Raw genomic sequence first — 22,038 nt, forward strand, 5'->3', positions numbered from 1 at the left:
TGCAACAATAAATGACTGGTAAGCCATAGAAAGAAGTAACACTTTTCTGACCTAAATCTGGAAGATGAATGGCCACCACAGCCTGCTAGAAGCAGTGCTATAGTTAAGTTACATAAGTTAATATGTGTTACTGAACTACTAGTTACCTCTACTAGGGCAGTAATTGTTCTGCAAATTGACAGAATGTAGAAGTATTCAATTTTCATCATTTTGCTAAAGAATTTTAAATTAAATTGACCCAATTTCTGCATTCACTTTTACACGGATATAATTCAACCTCTACTTACCCCGAGTGTCGGGTAAAACTGATAGGCAGACACCCTGTACAAATCCATTCCCAAATGACAAGGTTTGGAGACATTCAGCTTAAAAAAACAAAAACACACAAGATAAAACATTAGGTATTTTCACCTTAAAAACATGACTGTCTAAGGCCTGGTAATGGTGTTAAAATGATGGCTTTTAAAGGTTATGCTGAGGCTACAGAGTACAATTGACATTTTCTGTTTCTTGACTGCTGCAAAAGTAGATATACACTATGAAAGTATTGAACTTTCATCAACAGAGATGTCCAAAGATATTAAAGAGTATAGCAAGAGTGGCACCGACCTCTTATTGGGCAGTAGGGGGGCCAAAATCTATAAAGGGCTATGGTAGCGACCTCTAGATTTTTAACATTCCCCTGTCCTGGTAGCAAATATCTGCAAGGCAACCTTTTTTCACATTTTACATCAAGTGTTATTAAGCCCTCAATGTTTTTTTTTTATAACTTTCAGCATCTGATTTAAAGGCCAATGCTATTTTTGTTATGCCATGTTACACACGTATGTGGAGTGTTACATATATTATGGTACAAAGCGAACCCTCCTAATCGTTGATGCCACATGGACGTAATGGAAATCTTAGACCTCTTGGATGCCAAATGGACAGGATAGATCTTTTAAGACCTTAAGCATCCAAAATCAGTAATGTGCTCATATCACATAAAGCCTGTGATACTGTGGATGCAGTGGCAAGTGATAGGTCACCATTCAGCAACTGCAGGAGACATGTTTGTACAGATGTTGCTTAGGACTTTTATGAGGGTTTAACTTACCTGAAATGATATGACAACATTTCTGATAAAGGACACGTTTTGGCAGGTCTTAAGAGGTCTGTTTTGTCTGGTTGAAGCATCTGTGGCAACCACAGTTAGGATGAATATACAGGTACATCATGCATCTGCCCAAACAGTGTCTGGTAAGTATTTGGACATATTTAAGAGGACCTAGTGGATGGTTTTAAAGTACATTCACAAAGTGTTTAAACTTGATAATTTTGTATGCAGTGTTTGTAGTTTGCAAAATTACAGCCCCACAGCCATCTCCAGGCTTTGAGAGAGAGGTAGACAAGCCCTAAAGAAGTCAATTGGTCTGCACGGCGCAGCTTCAGCCAGAAGAAGTCTTCCATGGCTGGATGTAAACAAACAACTGACACCGTGTCCATTGGATCTCATTAACCACTTGCCCTCCAGAGGATTTACCCCCCTTTCTGACCAGGCCATTTTCTGCACGGTTTACTTTAAGTGACATTTGCACGGTCATGCAATGCTGCACCCAAATGAAATTTACGTCCTTTTTTTCCCACAAATTGAGCATTCTTTTGGTAATATTTGATCGCCTGTGCGTTTTTAATTTTTTGCGCTAAAAAAAAAAAAAAAGACTGACAAATTTGAGAAAAAAACAATATTTTTGACTTTTTGCTATTAAACATGTCCAGTAAAAAATTTTAAAAATCAAATTTCGTCATAAAATTTAGGCCAAAATGAATTTTGCTACACGTCTTTGCTAAAAAAAAATCCCAATACATGTAAATTAATTGGTTTACATGAAAGTTATAGCGTTTACAAATGGCGGTATATATACCTAGATTTTTTTTTTTTTTTTTTTACTAGTAATGATGGTTATCAGCAACTTAAAGCAGGACTGCAGCGGGCATTCTGACACTGGGGGGAGCTGACTTGGTGTCATTGACATCCCCAGTGACACCAATACAGTGATCAGTGCTAATAAAAAGCATTGACACTGTACTAATGGTACTGGGCAGGAAGGGGTTAACATGTGGGGCGATCAAAGGGTTAACTGTGTGCTGGGTGTGTTTTACAAGGGGGCTGTGTCTGTGTGCTTCACTTAAAGCAGTGTGCAGGAGCTGACAGGAAGAGAACTGTTTTGTTTACTAACAGTTCTCCCCTCTCATCGGAGATCTTCGGCAATCACTGGTCGCCAGTAAGTAAACACTGACCAGGACCTGGTGATTGACAGCCACAGCCGCAAACGGCGGCGAGCACGCCACCTACCCGGAAATGCAAAATCACATATATGTACGTGATTTTGCGCACCCGCACTGCCCTGTACCAGTATATCTGCTATAGGGTGGACAGGAAGCAATTTAAGGATAAGATCAACTTTTTAAAAAAAATAAATGCAATTCTTTCTGAAGATAAAAAAAAAATGTGCATTTATTATTATTTTTTTTTTTTTACTTGCAGCCTGTAGAGCACTGCACCCACGAGCCATGCAGGACTCCTGCAGACTTATCAGTGTATCTGTCTGCTCATACCTCGTATAGGCAAGCAGATACCCTCTGACAGGAAGAGAAAATGAACTACCAAAGCGCTCAACAGTGCCATGGCAGTTCATTGAGAACTACAAGCTGACAGCAGCAAAAGCTGTTGGTACTTGTATTTTCCCAATCACAGAACTCTGTGAATGAATCACACGGCTAGGCGGAGTCCCACAGGGCTGTGCTATTTTTTTTTTTTTTTAAAACAGTGACAGCTAGCAGGGAGAAAAGAACCCCTGCTGGCTGTCACTAGATGCAGAGGAGCGGGAACATGTTACATGTTTCAACCCAAAAACGGGTGGAACATGTAACATGTTCCCAAAGGTGAACTTAGCCTTTAAGTATACATCTGTGGAAGGAGAAGATGGGATTGGTTAGGTTAGGGCAAAGGTGCAAAAAGAATAAGGGTACTTTGTCTGAAAGTGCATTATTATTATTATTATACAGTATTTATAAAGTGCCAATAGTTCGCTCAGCGCTGTACATTACAAAGGGGGACAGAACATGCGACAGTACAATACCAATATAATGCGATACACGAGGGGTTCGAGGGCCCTGCCCTTTCGAGCTTACAATCTAGGAGGGAGGGGATGGTGGCACAGGAGGAGATAGCTGTGGGGGATGGAGTGGTAGGAAGAGTGGAGGAGGTCGGCAAGTTAGCAGGGTAGGGTAGGCTTCCCTGAAGAGATGGGTTTTCAGGGTGCGCCTAAAGGAGAGGACAGGAGAGTAGGTGATAATCTGATGGGTTGGGGCAGGGAGTTCCAGAGGATGGGTGACACCCCGGAGAAGTCCTGGAGGCGGGCATGGGAGGAGGACACCAGGGAACTACAGAGAAGGTGGTCTTGTGAGGAGCGGAGTGTGCGTGCTGGGTGGTACTTGGATATTAGGTCAGTGATGTAGTTCGGGGCAGTATGGTGGACAGCTTTGTACGTCAGTGTTAGGATTTTGAATTTGATCCGTTGCGCAATCGGAAGCCAGTGGAGGAATTGGCATAGGGGGGTGGCGGTAACGGAGCGGTTGGAAAGGTGAATGAGTCTGGCTGCCATATTCAGGATCAACTGAAGCGGGGATAGCCAGTGGTGAGGCAGGCCAGTGAGGAGGGAGTTGCAGTAATCGAGTCGTGATATGATAAAGGAGTGGATGAGCTGTTTACTGGTTTCTGGGGTTAGAAACGTGCGTATTGTGGTGTTGTTGCGGAGGTGGAGTCTGCACGAGCTTGTTAAAGATTGGACTTGGGGCTGGAAGGATAGGTTGGAGTCCAGAATGACATCAAGTGCTCTGGCCTGCACGGCGGGTTTGATGGTAGCATTGTTGGACATGATGGAGAAGTCAATGGGGGGTGGTGTCCGGGCTGGGGGGAAGAAAAGAAACTCTGTCTTGGAGAGGTTCAGTTTAAGGAAGTGGAGTGACATCCAGTCAGATATGTTGCTCAGTAGGTGTGTGATTCAGGCAGAGACTGAGGGGGTGAGGTGGGGGGTTGAGAGATAGATTTGTGTGTCGTCGGCATATAGGTGGTAGTTGAAGCCGTGAGAGTGTGAGTTGGCCAAGGGAGGAGATGTAGATGGAGAAGAGAAGGGGCCCGAGGAAGGAGCCTTCAGGGACCCCAACAGAGAGGGGGAGTGAGGGGGAGGTGGTAGCATTATAGGTAACGCTGAAAGAGCGTTGTGACAGGTAGGATGAGAGCCAGGAGAGAGCAGAATCTCTGAGGCCGAGGGAGTGTAGTTTTTTGAGGAGGAGGGGGTGGTCGACTGTGTCGAAGGCCGCCGAGAGGTCAAGGAGTAGGAGCACTGAATAGTGGCCATTAGCTTTGGCGGTTAGCAGGTCGTTGGAGAGTTTGAGTAAGGCAGTTTTGGGGTTCTTTATTCCTTTAGCTTTGTAGACCCATTCTGTTATGTATGAATTGTACAGAAGAATAAAATATGTTGAAATTGCTGACCTCTCTATGAAATTGCTAGTCGCCTGGCTATCATGCATTAAGTAATGACTTGCATATTATGACACTTGTCCTGAGCAAGTATGCAGATAAGGAGTTCTGACTGTCCCAATCTGGATGCATGCTTCATGTCAGAGTCTCCAAAAAAATCAAACAGGCAGCTAGGTTTCCGGAAAGATGTTGGCAAAAACAACTTCCATATTTCTTTCTCTGCAGATTTTTTTATAAATGCTTCCCAACACGATGCTTTTCCATCTAGTGTTTTCTAGCCAAGATTAGGAAATAGTTATGTTTATGAGGCCTTATAAATATATTGGCAGGTAGAACAGTTTATATATACATATTTTAAAACTGTGTGTGTAAGGTCTCATGCAAACAGTCAGTTTGAGACTTACATTCTGCTCTAGTTTAAAAATTGCAGCATTTTTTGCCATTCAGAGAGCCACAGGTAGCGTGTATAGTCTGCTACAGAAGTGAATGGCTGTAAACAGTTGTACTGTGCTATACACCACTGTTGCACAAAGGTGCCATGCATCAGTGTTAACATGCACATATGACATAATTCTACATTTGAGGAACACATCTTACACGTTTTTCCTGGACCTAGCATTTACAGTTTTAGTGTTGCACCTCTTTTAGCAGAGTGTATCCTACAACAGTTTATAAAAACTCCCTGCATTTCATCTGCACAGCCCAGTCCCACATCAATTCAGTGCTAGAGCAAGGCTCAGTATGTTTAGGACTACTCTGGGGGACATAGAAATGAACTGTGACTTAAATTATATGGAACCCAAGACAATCTCTACTGGTTTCGGTTTATTATTATTATACAGGATTTATACAGTGCCAACAGTTTGCGCAGCGCTTTACAAAATGAAGGTAGACAATACAGTTACAATACAATTTGGTACAAGAGGAAACAGAGGGCCCTGCTTGTTAGAGCTTACAATCTAGGAGGAAGGGTTGAGTGATACAAAAGGTAATAGCTGTGGGGGGGGGGGGGGGGGGATAAGCTGATGGAGGAAATAAATGGCGGTTTACTAGGTAGAAGCAGGATAGACTTCTTTAAAGAGAAAGGTTTTCAGGGATCGTCTAAAGGTGGATAGATCAGGAGACAGCTGGACAAATTGGGGTAGGGAGTTCCATAGGAAGGGAGAAGCTCAGGAGAATTCCTGGAGGCGAGCATGGGAGGAGATGACACGGGAGCTAGAGAGCAGAAGGTCTTGGGAGGATCGAAGAGAGAGGGGTTGGTTGATGTTTTGAGACCAGGTTGGTGATGTAGCTGGGGGAAGAGTTGTGGATGGCTTTGTAAATTGTTAGTATTTTGAATTTTCTTAGTTGGGCGAGTGGAAGCCAGTGGAGGGATTGGAAGAGGAGTGGCAGACACTGAATGGTTGGTAAGGTGGATGAGCCTGGCAGCAGTATTCATGATGGACTGGAGGGGGGATAGCCTATGTAAAGGTAAGCCAATGAGGAGGGAGTTGCAGTAGTAGAGAGATTACCAGGGAGTGAATTAGAAGCTTTGTGGTATCATCGGCTAAAAAGGGGTGTATTCTGGGGAGGTTGAGGCGGCATGATTTGGACAGGGATTGGATGTGGGCCTGAAAGGATAGTTCATGAATCCATGGTTGCACCTAGCACCTTGGCATGCAGGGATGGGTTGATAGTGGTGCTATTGATCCTGACTGAGAAATCAGGGGAAGAAGCACGTGGGGGAGGAAATTTTATGAGCTCAGTTTTGGATAAAGTGGAGTGACATCCAGTCTGATATGTCTGTTAGCAAATAGGTGATACACAAGGAAACTGATGGGGTGAGCTGAGGAGTAGAGAGATAGATTTGTGTGCCATCAGCATAGAAATGGTATTGCAAAACCATGGGAAGCTATCAGCTGACCCAAGGAAGAAGTGTAGATTGAGAATAGGCAAGGTCCAAGGAGAGAACCTTGGGGGACCCCGACAGAGGAGTAGTAGAGTAGGAAGTAGAGTTGTAAGTGACAATGAAGGTGCAGTATAGTCACTAATAGTTAAAGAATATAAATAACACAATGAATTATGTGAAGGATAATATTAAAAAAAGAAAAAAAACAACTTACTTTTTGACTGACTTCTTAACCATATTCGGACAGTGGAGTCAGAAGCAGCAGATGCCACAAGAAGGTCATCCCCAGATTCTGCTGGCCTATAGACAGCATGAACAGCACACACAGCCTCAGTATGACCTTCCAGTATATCCTTGTGTACACACTGCAGAGTAGACAAAAAACAGCTCTGAAGTTATTATTTACAACTCTCCGGGTTTTTTTTTTTTGTAACATCAGCAACCAATACCCTGGCAGCGAAGCATATGGCAAAAGCGAGCTGAAACATCTCAAATATTGTTGGCTCCAAGTCATTTTGAGAAGTTAGAATGGCTTATTTGTGATACGATTCTTTGCCTACATATTTCTGACTTGTCTTTTAGTGGCACCCTACAGATTCTAAATTATGGGAAAGTTCATCAGTTTAAAAGCTAATAATCAAGTAGGTTCCATAAACCTAAATCAGAATTCCAGAAGTGCTTTAATTAATAAAAAAAAAAAAAAAAAAAGAAGAACAAAAACACCCTTGTGTTCATTGAACAAAAATGCAAGGCAGTCTCTGTTGTAAATGGAAGCATTACTGAGTTAGCATCCCCCTGTGGTCAGTGCGCAGTGGGGTAGGTGCTCCCATTAAACATGAGCAGGATATGGAAGATTATGTCTATCACTGTAGTAGTGTCAAGTACTACTACAGTGACTTCCAGCTTACCCAGCAGTCCATCAGGTATGATAAATGCATACTTTACCTCAGATTGTACACTCCTTGAGGGTTAGAGTCTGATGGAAATGTACAATATATATATGTAAAGCGCTGCGTAAACTGACGGCACTATACAAGTACCTAAAATAAATAAAAATACTTACAGTTCAATTTAGCACAATGCAAGTATGTAATAAAAATAATTTCTAGAGTTCAGCTTTTGGATTAATAAAAATTAAAAAGTTCCTTGCATCCCATTTCTTACTAGCTTCTTACAATTTTTAGTACAAGTACAGCAGTGTAAGATAGGGATGGCCAGCATTATAGGCCATGTGGGCTCTACTGATATGCATCTAACACATACAGTGGTGAGAATCTCAAGTGTGTCCTTTTTTGTGCAATCACGGGCAGGATTTAGATCAGAGTGGTATGGCTCCACAGCAAGGACATTTAGGACCACGCTGAGGTGCTTTGCTAGGGTGTCTACATCTCAAGACTGGCTTAACAGAATTACAGATACCCGAAAATGCAAGCGCGTTCAAATATGTATATTTCAGCAGTGTATGGAGCTGTATTATTCAAGTTCAAGTAGAACTAAAAGGCACAACTTTCTTTTTTAATTTTTGGATAGAGTAAGGGAGAGTTAAAAACCCTTGGCAGTTTTATTGTTTTGTCCTCTGTGTCCCATCAGAGATTTCCCTTTTCTTTCTTCTCCCGTAGCTAGAAAAGTAAATGACAGGAAATCCCTTTGAAGTGAAGAAATCACTAGTTGTCACTGTGTTTACCAGAGATGGTGGCCCCCACTGAAAGGTTTCCGTTCTATTCCTGTTCTAGGGAAAACACAGAATTTGGGATTTCCTTTCATGTTCACTCTTGGTGATAACTATAAACAGGATAAATAGAGGGAGGCGAAAGAAATAAAAGGACAGGTGTTCTAATCTCTCTTCACTCTATCCAAAATGTAAAAAACAAAAAAAAAGTTTTTTTTCAGCTTTACCCACCTCCCACCTGCCATATAAGGAAATGATGGGCACAAGGCGGTTTTCTTGTTCTGGGAGGACGTTATATGACGTCCTTCCACTCTAACCGCACAGGCGCGGCTCCAGGGGCGCGCAGCGCGGCAATCGGTGGTGCGTTGTGTCCCTCAGACACAGCGGATCACCTATCAACGGAAAGAGCCGAAGATGTCAGCTCGGTCAGGTGATCAGCGGTGTCCAATCACAGCTGATCGCATGTAAATAAGGAAATGCCAGTTATAGGCATGTCTGTTCATGAGCTGTCACGCTGACCGCTCGGGAGGAGAGGAGAGCTGGTAAATGGGCATTCCTCAGAGGGGACATGTACACTAATCATCAGGGCACTGATGATCAGTGTGCCCTGATGATCAGTGTAGCCCCAGCAGTGCCACCTGTCAGTGCCAATCATTGCCAGCTCTCAGTGCTCATCCATGCCACCTGCCAGTGCCACATCAATGCCACATATCAGTGCCCATCTGAGCTGCCTTTCAGTGCCGTCTATCAGTGCCACCTAACAGTGCCAGTCAGTGCTGCCTATCAGTGCTGCCTTTCAGTGCCCATCAATGATGCCTGTCAATGCCAATCAGTGCCACCTACCAGTGCCTCCTCATCAGTGCAGCCTATCAGAGCCCATCACTGCAGCCTTATTAGCGCACATCAGTGAAGGAGAAAAATCACTTATTTACAAAATTTTGTAACAAAAACTAAGAACAAAATTTTTTTTTCAAAATTTTCAGTTGTTTTTGGTTTGTTTAGCAAAAAATAAAAAAAACCCAGGAGATGATTAAATACTATCAAAAGAAAGCTCGGTCTTAAAAAAATGATAAAAATTTCATATGGGTAGATTAGATGTTCCTCATAAGTGTAACTTGCGAGCCACTAAAATATTCCTCTGAATCGCTAACATTTACCACATAATCAAACTGTGTAAAAAAGACCATATAACTAAAAAATGTCTTACGGCTCACACAGGCTAAATATCTCTATACACAACAAATAATCCTAAATAATTAAAAAACAATAATAAAATTAATATAAAAATATATAAACTTCTAAAAAAACAATAAATGATAACATATAGCAATATGTCTAATGCAATAATTTTAAAACTACTGAAGTTGATTTTAAAAATTTTTTTTGGACTATTTGAGTAATGGGACTGTTTTTTTTATTTTATTTGATTCACATCACATTTAACTTGATATTCATTTATTTATGTATGGTATATTATTTGAAGTCATTAATTTATAAGTTTGTTAGAGATTGGGAGCACAACATTTTTTAGTTATATGGTCTTTTTTACACAGTTTGAGTACGTGATAAATGTTAGCGATCCAGAGGAATATTTTAGTGGCTCGCAAGTTACACACACACATATTTTCAGTATAACATGCCTATAATTTTTTTTTATTGCCTTTACTATCACATTAAGTTTGTCACAAGCAGAAAAAAATGCACTGGCAGAATTTCTGCACAGCACTCAAATGACCCTATTAAATAGAACGTGGAAAGCATTTCTGAAACAAAGGTAACATGGCTAGACAACCCAAAGGTGAGACGAAACATAGGTTACATAAATATATTTTGGAAGAACTAAAACAACTTAAACCCTTTTACTGCTATATTTTCTTGTCTCATTTTTATTTTATTTATTTTTTTTTTTTTTACACATTTCTTTAGCTGCTTCCTGGTTTCTGGCCTAGGCCAAAAAGTAAGTCATACATCCCAAGAGTCTTTATGGGCACTTTTTTTTCTTTCCCTTGGAGGAGAGGAGGAAGAACTCTCTCAGCTAAGCACACCCTGTTGCCTGCATGAGCTTGGGGCAGATGGATTCCAGGAAGTAAATGCTTCATCAAGCATTTGCCCTGCTCAAGATGGTCACAGCTAGAAATGCTAGGAAGGGGCATTTTTTTCAAACAAAAGGTGATTTCTTGACAAAATAAAGCATGGAGACATGAATAGATGGGAGAGCTTGCCTTGCAGGTATAGTTGGGTACTCTTGATGAGAGTCTCTGACAGCTCCTATAGTTCTATTAACCCTTGCCACACCAGAAGATGATCATGGCAGGGGGTTACATGGGTGAAGGAGGATTTAATCCAACAGAACAGGCAGCTTTAGACACATCTGCACTTCCACTATGTGTATGCTTTGTACATAACTAATACTGGAACAAAAGCATGTTCAAAGTTGGGATTAGCAATAATTGGCTAATGCTTTTTGGGTTTACACCACTTTCCTTGTTTATACTTTAGTAATATTACGTAGGTATAGTATACATTTTAATAGCCTAATGCATGGTTACCTGGAACTTCTTTGTCTTCCAAATGATCACTTTTTTATCAGATCCACCAGATACAAGCTCAGTTTCAGCACCTTAAGTAAAAAAATGAAATAAAAGTATCAGTTATTATACAGGATTTATATAGCGCCAACAGTTTGCTCAGCACTGTACATTATATCAGGTAAAGTTGAACACTTGAACAGAAAAATGAATGCAGCTCTTTAGTCACTAATGCATCATTAAGTTTATTTTTTAATGTAAGCGGTCTAAGTACCTGAATTTACCCTACCATCAGCCTCTTCCACTCCATGTACAGCAGGGTTGGAGTGTTAAAGGAAGAAGCAGTACAAGGAGCCAATCCGTTCATGTGCTGACCAGAAGCATGCGGATAGGAAGAGAAAGATGAGTGACAAAGATGAACTCAACACTATGCTGTTTCTTCTTTCACTCTGCAGTCATAAACTGGAGCAGGCGCAGGATGACCTGGGCTCAGAGTAAGTGGCTTAAAGAGGTTGTAAAGCCTAGACTTGCCTTGCATTAGGGTAAACAATGTTTAGGTCACCCCTTCTTGGTTGTTTCGCACCCTCACCCCCCTTATATCTACATGATCCCTCATTCGATCCAGCATAGTGCCCATCTGCAGCGCCTCTATTCTCAGAGACTTGGCTGAGAGAGCAGTGGGAGCCATTGGTTCCTGCCACTGTCAGTCAAATGAAAAGGAGCGTGGGGCGGGGTCAAGCCTTGTGGTCCGTGTTAATGGACAGAGACAGCAGAGCCCAGGATCAAGCCCGCAGCTGTGCCACAACAAGAAGCAGCTTCCTATGATGGCACAATGAGAAGAGGAGGAGCTAGGAATACTGGCAGGGGACCCAAAAAGAGGAGGATCGAGGCCACTTAGACGGAGGAGATTTTGTGTCATGAAAAAAAAACAAAAAAAAAAAACCTTTTTGGAGGAAAATTTTGTATGAAGGGGAATATTGCAACAAAATCTGGTTTTGTAATTTCTTTCTTTCTGTTTTGTTATTATTGGCTGGAAGTCTGCTTTGAGCCTGGATTCACACTTGTGCAGTGCGGCAGATCGCATGTGATTCGCACAGGAACCGCACCGCATTCCTATGCAAAATCAAATGCGAATTCTGTGTGGTGCAATATGAGCCATACATTTTGTATGGCTCAAATCGCACCGCATCCACACCAAAAATGTTGCAGGACCCTTTTTGTGGTGCGCACTAGAATTGGATCGCATGGGTATTCACACCTATGTGATCCGATTCTGCACATCGCACCGCGTTTTGCAGACCGATTTCGGAGTGTTGTTAACTTAATATACACACCCGCAGCGGTTCGCATGAACGGGGTGTGATTGTGATGCGGTGCGGAATTTGCACAGAAACCGCTGCGAATTCCGAACCGCATCAGTGTGAACCCAGGATAAATGTTTAATCTGACAGACTAAATTAAACATCTACAAAGTTATGACGGTGTTTATTTATTTTGCAATCTAATCAGTGTGTACAACATTGTAGTATTCAAATCAGACAGCTTCTTTGTTAACCAACCTAAGAAAGGTATGTGGTTATGAAGGCTCCCTTAGAAGCAGCCTCTCCAAGGCTGCATCCTAATCACAGCGCAGCAACTCATTGTTCTAGAGCAGTGGTTCTCAACCTGGGGGTCGAATGACCCTTTCACAGGGGTCGCCTAAGACCATCGGAAAAAACATATATTATACTGTGTAGAAAGCAGCTACTGCGTTGAAAGCAGCTACTGCGTTGAAAGCAGCTACTGCGTTGAAAGCAGCAGTATTAGAGGTAAAACGACACTTCATGAATTATAATTACTGGGTAAATAATTATAGGGTTGGGGGTCACCAAAACGAGGAACTGTATTAAAGGTCACGGCCTTAGGAAGGTTGAGAACCAATGTTCTAGGCCTGGCACATCAAATTGGTCAATGAGTGTTTCCACCACAGCGGAAACACACTAATCGTGCTTTGTGACAGACTCCCCTTTGTGGATATCATTACAATGCAGTCAGACATTGACCACACCACTACATATTTAATAGCACACATCCAAACATTCCTGTCATTTTCACAGAAGCCCTTACATTTGACCAGTGACAAAAGGGGTTAATAAGAATTGATCGTAAACGTATTACTCTTGCATATAGCTGTCCCAAAGACTTCTCGTCGCCATTTTAAATCCATCAGAAACATCATGAAAATAGATAAAGTAATGCAGACCATAGACGGTTCATTTATCGGCCAAATTTTCAGCCGAAAAACCGGTCGTTCTGTTGCCACCAATGATTACGAAAATCGGCCATTTTTCATAAATTTTCCAGCATGACAGATAAAAGAAATGAGGAGGAACTGCGAAAATCGGCCGACGACATTGCCCCACTGACGGTGCGAATATCGGCCGATTATTCTTTGCGACGAAAATTTGGCTGATAAACGAACCGTCTATGGCCTGCATAAGGAAAGGATGGAAATGTTGCAATCTTGGGCTGCCTCCAAAATAACACTTTAAATGTTGGTTATGTGTTAGAGAAGACACTAGTGGCTTGTGATGAGGCAGAACTTGGTTTACTTGTGTGGCTTAAGTTGCAAACATACAAAACATTTCAGAAAACTAACAGCAGACATCTTGGTTATAAAGAGAGAGAGAAGAGAGAGAACCAACAAGTTTTAAAGATATGCACAACTGGTAACCTTAGTGTACAGTGCCATCTACTGGTCAAGTGATATTAACACACAATACTGTATATAGTACATGCTGTTGCATCCCCAACATTAAATAGCTGAACCAATTTTTTCCATGCATATTTTACGCTTGAATGTATACACGCAACCATTCCTACCCCTACCGAAACCCAGAACAAAATTAGGTCACCACAGCACAGTGGCTAAATGGTTAGCACTTCTGCCTGGCAGTACTAGGGTCAATGGTTCAAATCCCAGCCATGGCACCACCTGTCTGGAGTTTGCATGTTCTCCCTGTGCGGGTTTCCTCCAAGTACTCTGGTTTCCTCCCACACTCCAAAGACATGCTGGCAGGTTAATTGGCTCCTGTCTAAATTGGCCCTAGTATGTGTATGTATGAATGTAAGTTAGGGACCTTAGATTGTATGCCCCTTGAGGGTTAGGGACTGATGTGAATGTACAATATATATGTAAAGTGCTGCGTAAATTGACAGCGCTATATAAGTACCTGGAATAAATAAAGGCACCGGTCACAATGCTGAGATTTAAAATCGCACGATTTGTGTGCAATTTCAGTGCGGTTTCAGGTGCGATTCCTGAAGACTTTACTGCTGCTTGTGAAGTTTTTCTATGATTTCTTGCAATTTGCAATTAGATTTCCATTATATTCTATGTATGTGAAATCGCAAAAAACTGCAGAAAAAAGTAATGCAAGTATGCAATGCAATACTTTAGAAATCATGCTGCAGCAAATAACAAATGTTAAGACACTGACATTTACATTCATTAGATGCAATTTCAGGTGCAATTACAATTCCCAAATTATACCGTTATGACCAGGCACTAACCCCCCAGTCACATCAAGCCCAACTTACAGTGAAGTTGCATGATTTCAAAGTCGGGTGGGATGCTGATTTTATGTGCAATTTGCAAGACATTTGACACAGAAGTCTTTGCAAAATCGCACCAAAAGTAGTACATGTACTACTTTAGAAATCTGTGCGGCTCCGACCAAGTCAGAACTGCACCGATTTGACCGCTCTAATTGCGGACAATTGGGTGCGACTTGGCATACGATTTGCAAGTCACATGGCATGCAAATCGCATGCCAAGTTGCACCCGATGTGACCGGAGTATAAAAGATGGTACTGCTGATTTTGTACATACCATGATAGTCGCACAGGTGCTTATTCAATTATTTAACACAAAACCATAATAAATCGCGCACACACAGACAAATATGATGCAAAACTGAAGAACTGACTGTATACAAAACTAAATGCAACATGTTTGCATATCATCTCACTGGATGGCCCTACATGTCACTGCACAGCAAGTGCAACACACTGCGTTGCTGTAAGGGGACATGAATGAAATGTCACTTGACAAAAAAAAAAAAACGCATCACACCAGCCCTGCCGCACATCATGGTAACCCAAAACAGACTGCTGTTCACACACCAAAGCACTGCGGTTTAGTGGGCAGGCAAATGTAAAAAGGCCCCTAATCCACTAAACCCTTTAGGCCCCTTTTAGCATTATCCACTAGTCACTTTTTTTGCTAACAAAAAACTGATGAAAACAAAATTCAGATTACATCAATGTGCACATCCATTGCAGTTCACATGCCTTTTGGCATCAGTTTTTTTTTGTTGTAGAAACCAGAGGTGACCAGTCAGATGCTGTCAAGCCCGAACTGTCATCGCTGCAAGGAGGAAAGAAAGCGGCAGGAATCTCAAATCCCCGCCGCGTTCTCTCCTCTCTTACCACTGACACTCAGCATGGGATGCCTGCAGGGAGGTTTCCCGCACTGCTCCTGTGTGAACTCGGGCAATGACAAGCCTGGGTTCACACAGGAGTAGTGGTGAAACGTGTGCGATATGGACAGGAATCACATGCCAATCCTTGCGGTTCAATTTGCATCCATTAATGCAAATCGCACCGCAAAGTATCGGTGAGGTATCGAGTATTTTCAGGAGTATGAGTATTTATGACTATTCTCGATATCAGCACAGATACCAATATCAGTGCATCCCTATTGAAAAAAAAGAACAGGTGGCCAAACAGGTTGCAGTCACTTTAGAGGCCTACTGGCTAATTCTCAATCTGCCAAGGAACATGTAATGTGGGATGCTTTTAAAGTGCTTTTGCAGGGTGAATATATCTCTGCAATTAAGGCTGCTTGCTAGAAGAGATCGCAATATGGTACAGCAGGAGTTGCAATCCCAGGAACTGGGAGGAAGCCTATGCGAATGACACTACAAGGGAGGCTTATTTTGCCCTTCTGGAATCAAGACACTTACTTTCTATTCATATGACTGCTCTCACTAATGCCTCACTTTTGTGGTGGGATTAGTCTCTGTTCGAAAACAGTGACAAAAATGGCAAACTGCTAGCTATACTGACAACTGATCAAAGGATGCTTACTAATATCCCATATATTTAATCAGCTTCTGGGGAATTTACTACTGACCCTACCATTATCATGGGCATCTTAGTCCAATATTATACCCCTCTCTATTCTGCTATTTCACCATTTGATAGAAACACATTGCTGGCGCTACTCTCGCGCCTTCAGATGCCAACCCTGTTGGAGGACGAGAGAGGGTGGTTGGTGGCAAAAATAACTGATCTGGAGACTGAAGCCGCTATTCATTCTCTTCCGCAGCATAGGTCATTTGAACTAGATGGATTCTCTACTGAGTGGTACAAACTTAATTTGGAGTCACTTATCCCCAGATTGAAGTCATTGTATGCCTACTGCTTTGATAACACTACTCTCCCGCCTTCCGTGTTAGAGGCTTATGTGGTTTGTTCCCCAACCCAGACAAGGACCCCAACCAGCTGCTCCTTGTACAGGCCCATTGCCTTACTAAATATTAATCTTAAAATCCTAACTAAATTCCTAGCGACTAGATTGGCCAGTGTTATCTTCGAACAGGCTTTATGCCGGGAATGTCCACTGATACCAATCTCTGGAGGCTGTTTGAACATCCCCAATCCCGCATTGCAACACAAATACAAGAGTTGTGGTGTATTTAAACATAGCAAAGGCTTTTGACTCCATCAATTGTCAATATTCTGAATTTAGTGCTGGAACATATGAGAATTTAACTGAATTTTCCTCGTTGGGTTTCCATGTTTTATATAGTTACTCTAAAATAGCCATAAAAATCATTCATTTTTTCCCCTTTTTCACCATCAGGAGCGGGAACCTCTCATGATCTAGCCTTTAGAAACCACGCTTAGATCCTCTCCTAAGGTGGGTGCAATGGAAACAGGAGGCATCCAGGAGTGTCTTGCGCTTTACAAGGACAATCTTTTTTTGGACTTGGGCCCCTCTTTATGGGCAGTTTCCCATATTTTGTCTGAGTTTGCTCTGTTCTCTGGATTGCAGGTCAACTGAACCAAGTCAATTATCCTTCCTCTACATCCAGGGGCTCAAACGGCGGCAGTCAGCTCTGACTTTAATGGTTCTCGCAATTTACCTATCTAGGGGTACAGTTCATGGCTCCAGTTACGTTACCCTTAATCGTCTGCCATTCATCTGTTTTTTCAAACGTAAAATGAAAGCATGCCCCTCTCTCGAACTGGGAAAATAATGTGCCAGTATAGGTCCCACAAGTCTTTAAGAAAATTCATGGCCTTTTTAGCTCGTTTATTTGGGGGTCCTCTTCTACAGAAGAAGCCATTTAATGGAACAGTGGGAACAGGAGGACTCATACGAGTGTCTAAAATGTTTGTTATATTGAGGAGCTAGAGAGAACTTTCCCATTACTGGCTCTATGAAAGACTCTCATGGCCTGGGACCATATTCTTCACCTTCAAAGCTTCTGTCAGGATGTCACTTCTCCAGCCTCTAAGCTTTGGATGAACTCTTGTCTACTTCGCTACTTTACCCAATCCAGCACTGTGGGAATCTAAAAGGAATTGAAACCATGGGAGACATTACCAGTGGTGGGAGAAAGCTTACTTTTGATGAGCTAAAACTGTAGTTTGCCCTCCCTGTTTATATTTTTCAATACCTTCGGCCATGATATGCCTTTAACTCTCAGTTTGGTGCTCTTCAAACAGAGGCTTCCTCCCTCCTGATTGAAAACAGGTTATAGGATGACTCCCCAAAGAAGCCGTTATCTGCAATTTATAAAGAACTCTTTCTAACCTCTCCTTACTTGGTTATCGAGTGTCGGGCTAAGTGGGCAGTTGATGTCCCTGATCTGCAGGGGGTGGACTGGGAGGATATATGAAACTACCCCTTTCCTCATTTAGTCTCAGAAAAGGGACAGACTTATTCATTTCTAATTTCTACATAGAATTTATTTCACCCTGGCCAAATTATCTGCTCTTAACCCCTCGGTTTCGGCAGAGTCCTTGGTTTGTTTTATTTGTCAATTTTGTATTTTTATAATTGCACCATGTTCTGCTGAGCAGTTGCCTATACTGCTTTGTACTCACAATAAACAGATTTTGTTAAAAAAATAATAATTTTATCATCAGATGAGAGGAGAGATTGCTGCAATGCCTGGGTGATGACACCATCCAAAGGCTTACTGTAGGGCATCCATTGCCTGATGTCCCTCCTCTCTTCTGAGGCTGGACAGGAGCGTTCTTAGATTAGGTAGGTATACACATCTTTCTTCTATGGTTAGTATAGGACTTAGAATGGGGAAGAGAAAGCAGGTGTGAGATTAGATAGGTTTGCACCAGACTTCCACTTTAAGAAGCAAAAACACTTGAAGTAAATGTTTGAGAATTTACTTTTCAATACAAAACCCAATAAAAATAAATAACACCACAAGAAGGCAGTAAAACAAACAAATCAATGTCAAGCAATAGTGTAATGGAAAGATAATACTGCTTGCAGAATGCTTTTGTAAAATGACACTTTTGGGAGCTGTAGAAGTGATCAGCTGACTTTATAGCAGAACAGCTTCCACGCCACACAAACCACTCAGTAAAAAGAGATAACCGATATTATGCAAGTTTCCCGTTAAATATGCTCATTCAACATAAGCTCATTTTTTATTTAAAGTTACTGAAGATAATGAAGAATTTACCAGTTGATCCTAAGGTTTCGCTCATTCTGACAAGATTTCCTATCAGACGCTGCCACCATACAGGCGCATTGCATATGGCTAAATACCTCCAGTAGCACCTACACCTGGAAGCGGAGCCGCCTCAATACCTATTCAAAAGCCCTGTGGATGTTGGATCCTTCCTTTCGTTTTGTCAATCCTCCATGAAATTTTCTCACAGCTCTCAGAAGAAAGAACCAGTCCAGAGGATTAGCTGTAACATGGCAGCATTAACAAACAGTCAAAAAACCTCGAAAATTGTATAATACTTGCCTAGTAATTTTTCTTTCCTGGCATCATACGCGTAATAGTAGCCCTGCTTACTTACAACCACAAGACCACTGAAAAGCTATAAATTGGTGACAGCGAAAAAACAGCCCATTTCATGTTGGCACAAGGAAAACTGAAAAATGATATATGTTGTAAGGAATTTCCGGCAGGACGAATCGCGATTAGAAATGCGCATGCGCATAGGAACTCCCAGAGAAGAGTTGTCGGTTGAGCGCATGCGTGCAGAAATGCGTGATCGCGCACGGCGAAGATTGGTGCCAGACAGCCTATTTAAAGAGCGTCTCTGCCCATGTTAGATGCTGACTGGTCTTCAGCTCCCCCGTGTCCTGCTCGTTTCTGTGGGATTCCTTTGTTGCTGACCCAGCTTGTTTCTCACCTGACTCTGATTGCTCTCCTGATTGATACTGGTTCCTGACGTCGGCTCTGCTCCTGTCCTTGGCTTTCCTACTGATTCTGTACCACGCTGCCCGACTGTTGATGACCCTGGCTATTCCCATGACACTGCTCCTGTCTCTTACCCTCACTACCTGCCTTGCTCTGGTGCACGCCTGGCAATCTAGAAGACCTCAATATAAATAATAAAGAAGACTTGATATAAATGAATAAACACATCAATAATATCAATACAACTCAATGTCCAAATAAAGTCCAAAATAAAGTCCAAAAAAACACACTTGCAAGTGATTTCACAATAATCCAGATCCCAAGGCAGATATGATGATGAACTCCAAAAAATCTTCACATACCTCGAAAATAAAAAATCTAAACATAGTGCATTATCCTCGGTTTTAAATAATAGTGCCACACGTGTCACATGCAAAAGTGCCACAGCAATCGTGAAATGTTCAAATTGCAACAATTTAATGAATAGGCCCACTGCACACAATATAGTAAAAGTGCATAATTACCCTAAGATAGATAAAATCAGCATAGGATCCATAGTAAGGATGGGATTGCCTCAAGACAATATATAACTCATCTTCTCCAGACACCTCCCATAGACCTCATAAACAGACCAGGGGTCAGTGTTTGTATAAAATAACACACAGATTTTATTGTAGCAACTTACATTAAAAAACGATGAGATTAGCTTCCATATAGTGACACAGTCAAGACAACATCACTCTAAAGCGGTAGCTTCAAGTTAATGGCCTTACAACTCTGAAGGAGAGCCAGGTGGTAGATGGAAGTCTCAAGGGTATACACAGCCGTGTGTTCCAGAACCCAAGATGGCCGCCACGGCACTTCCAGAAACGTCAATACGTCACATGCCCCGGACGCGTTTCGTCACATCCGGACTTTTTCAACAGGGCTGCAAACAACAACTACTGGCGCTCTTGTTCCCCTGGGTCCTAGACTCCCTCTGTTCCAACTCCAGTGGGGTCAGGGCTAGTGACACAAGTGAGGCCGACCTCATCATTTCAGTCTCCTATCAGGTATATGTACATATGTACCTGGTATATTTTCTGTTCTGGCACCAATCTATGCTGGTTGTGTGGGTGTTAACACTTTATAGCTTTGTAATGGTCCTGTGGACAGAAGTAGGTGGGGCTACCTTCATATGTATTCTGCCATGTTGACAGCAGGAAAAAGGTATTTTCATGGGGATTTTAAGTATTCAAACAGCACACAATGCAAAATTAATGCTATATTTACCTCCAGGGCTATTTTTTACCTTGCCTTTTCTTCTACTGTAAGCCCCTTTTCTCTCTACTGTGACTTCTAAAGCAACTTGAGTCACAAAGTTACATGAGAAGGGAAATCGCATTGTTTTCAACAGCATCCATCCTAATCAATGAGCCTCAGCCCAGTGCAATTTTGGAAAAAGGTTCCTGCATTGCTTTGGTGCGACTCCAGTGCAATTTCAGCACTACAGACTTCTATGGTAACTCACAGAAGTCACATCAGCATTAGATAAGAAGTGACTCTTACAAGACTTTTGGAAGATAATTTTTTTTTTTTTTTTTTTACCCTCACCTCTCCTAGGTCATCCTTGCTGCCTAAAAGCTGTCTTCCCACATTCCATTCACAAATGAGCGTAACAGAAATGCGCGTTCCTGCTCACTTTTTTTTTTCACGTTTTTAACATGTATAAATGCACGTGACCCATAGGACAATCTGTTTACTTTAATGGGCTGCACTATGTGCTACAAATGCCCTAAAAGTAGCTCAAGTAAAGTCACACTGAAGTCGGATCAATGTCACACGCAAGCACACTACATAGTTGCACTGCAAACTGCATGAAGATCTCACCACACTAGTATGAACCAAGCCTAAAACAAGTTTCTAGATGTGATTGTAGCACTGAACTACCATTTAGAACGGAACTTTAAGGCTCCGTTCACACATGGACAATTTTCTGCTTGAAGCTCTAAAATGTTCAACAGGGCAAATCCCATTAATTTCAATGGCCCCTGTTCAGGACTGAGCATTCTGTCTCCTGTAGCAATACACTGTTCACTCAAAAAATGACAGTAACTTATTTTTGGCAGATTGGGTGTTTGCCGAGCATTTTGTCATACGTTTTCTGCTCAAACACCAACTCTCCACCCCTAATATCCTCCATCTAATGCTTTCTACTGGCTAAACAAAAACACCTGAAGGTGTGAAATGCTTGCAGTACACTTCTAACAATACTCAAAAACTTCTAAAAAATCCTGACACAGCCTTAGCAAATGGCTAAAAATACATATTTACCTATTTAACCTTCTAATGGATTTGTCATTTTGGCCAGCCTGGCAGGACTAGGGTCGTTGGTTCGACTCCCAAACACAGCACCACCTGCCTGGAGTTTGCATGTTCTCCCTGTGCCTGCGCGGGTTTCCTCCGAGTACTCCGGTTTCCTCCCACATGCAAAGACATGCAGGTAGGTTAATTGGATCCTGTATAAATTGTCCATAGTATGTGTATGTATGAATGTGAGTTAGGGACCTTAGATTGTACGCCCCTTGAGGGTTAGGGAGTGATGTGAATGTACAATATATATATATATATATATATATATATATATATATATATATATATCTGCATAAATTGACGGCGCTATATAAAGTACCTGAAATAAATGAATAATAAATAATCTAATCCTGTGATATACACATCTCTGCTTGTCATTAAAATCATTCTACATCCTTATTTATCACTGTTGCTTCTAAGATCAGCTCCCTGCTCAATGGACAGATGTGATGATGATTTACTGTCCGCCACTAGGAAGCTAAATTGCTAAACCACTTAGAAGAAATTATTTTTATGTACTGCAGCAGCAGTAACGAATCAATAGATTGGTGGTGCAGAATTATATAAAGTGTAAATGAACTACAACTGTATATTGAGGTGTTAAAGTGGAAAACAAGGTCAAT

The 22,038-nt window shown here is 41.8% G+C and overlaps 1 protein-coding gene across 1 annotated transcript in view; it reads right to left on the reverse strand.

Annotated features, from left to right (window-relative positions):
- The window catches only part of ELP2 (elongator acetyltransferase complex subunit 2), a 199,041-nt gene that overhangs the window by 153,322 nt on the left and 23,681 nt on the right, over positions 1-22,038 (reverse strand). The window contains exons 3-5 of the mRNA XM_089687543.1: positions 10,632-10,702; positions 6,628-6,778; positions 288-365 (exon numbers count right to left, since the gene is read on the reverse strand). Of these exons, the coding sequence (XP_089543669.1) occupies positions 288-365; positions 6,628-6,778; positions 10,632-10,702 (300 nt within the window). The remainder of the gene's footprint in view (positions 1-287; positions 366-6,627; positions 6,779-10,631; positions 10,703-22,038) is intronic.

This window comes from Staurois parvus, unplaced genomic scaffold (assembly GCF_062004578.1).
Source record: "Staurois parvus isolate SC_StPar_1 unplaced genomic scaffold, SC_StPar_1.0 ptg000429l, whole genome shotgun sequence".
Classification (NCBI taxonomy): domain Eukaryota; kingdom Metazoa; phylum Chordata; class Amphibia; order Anura; family Ranidae; genus Staurois; species Staurois parvus.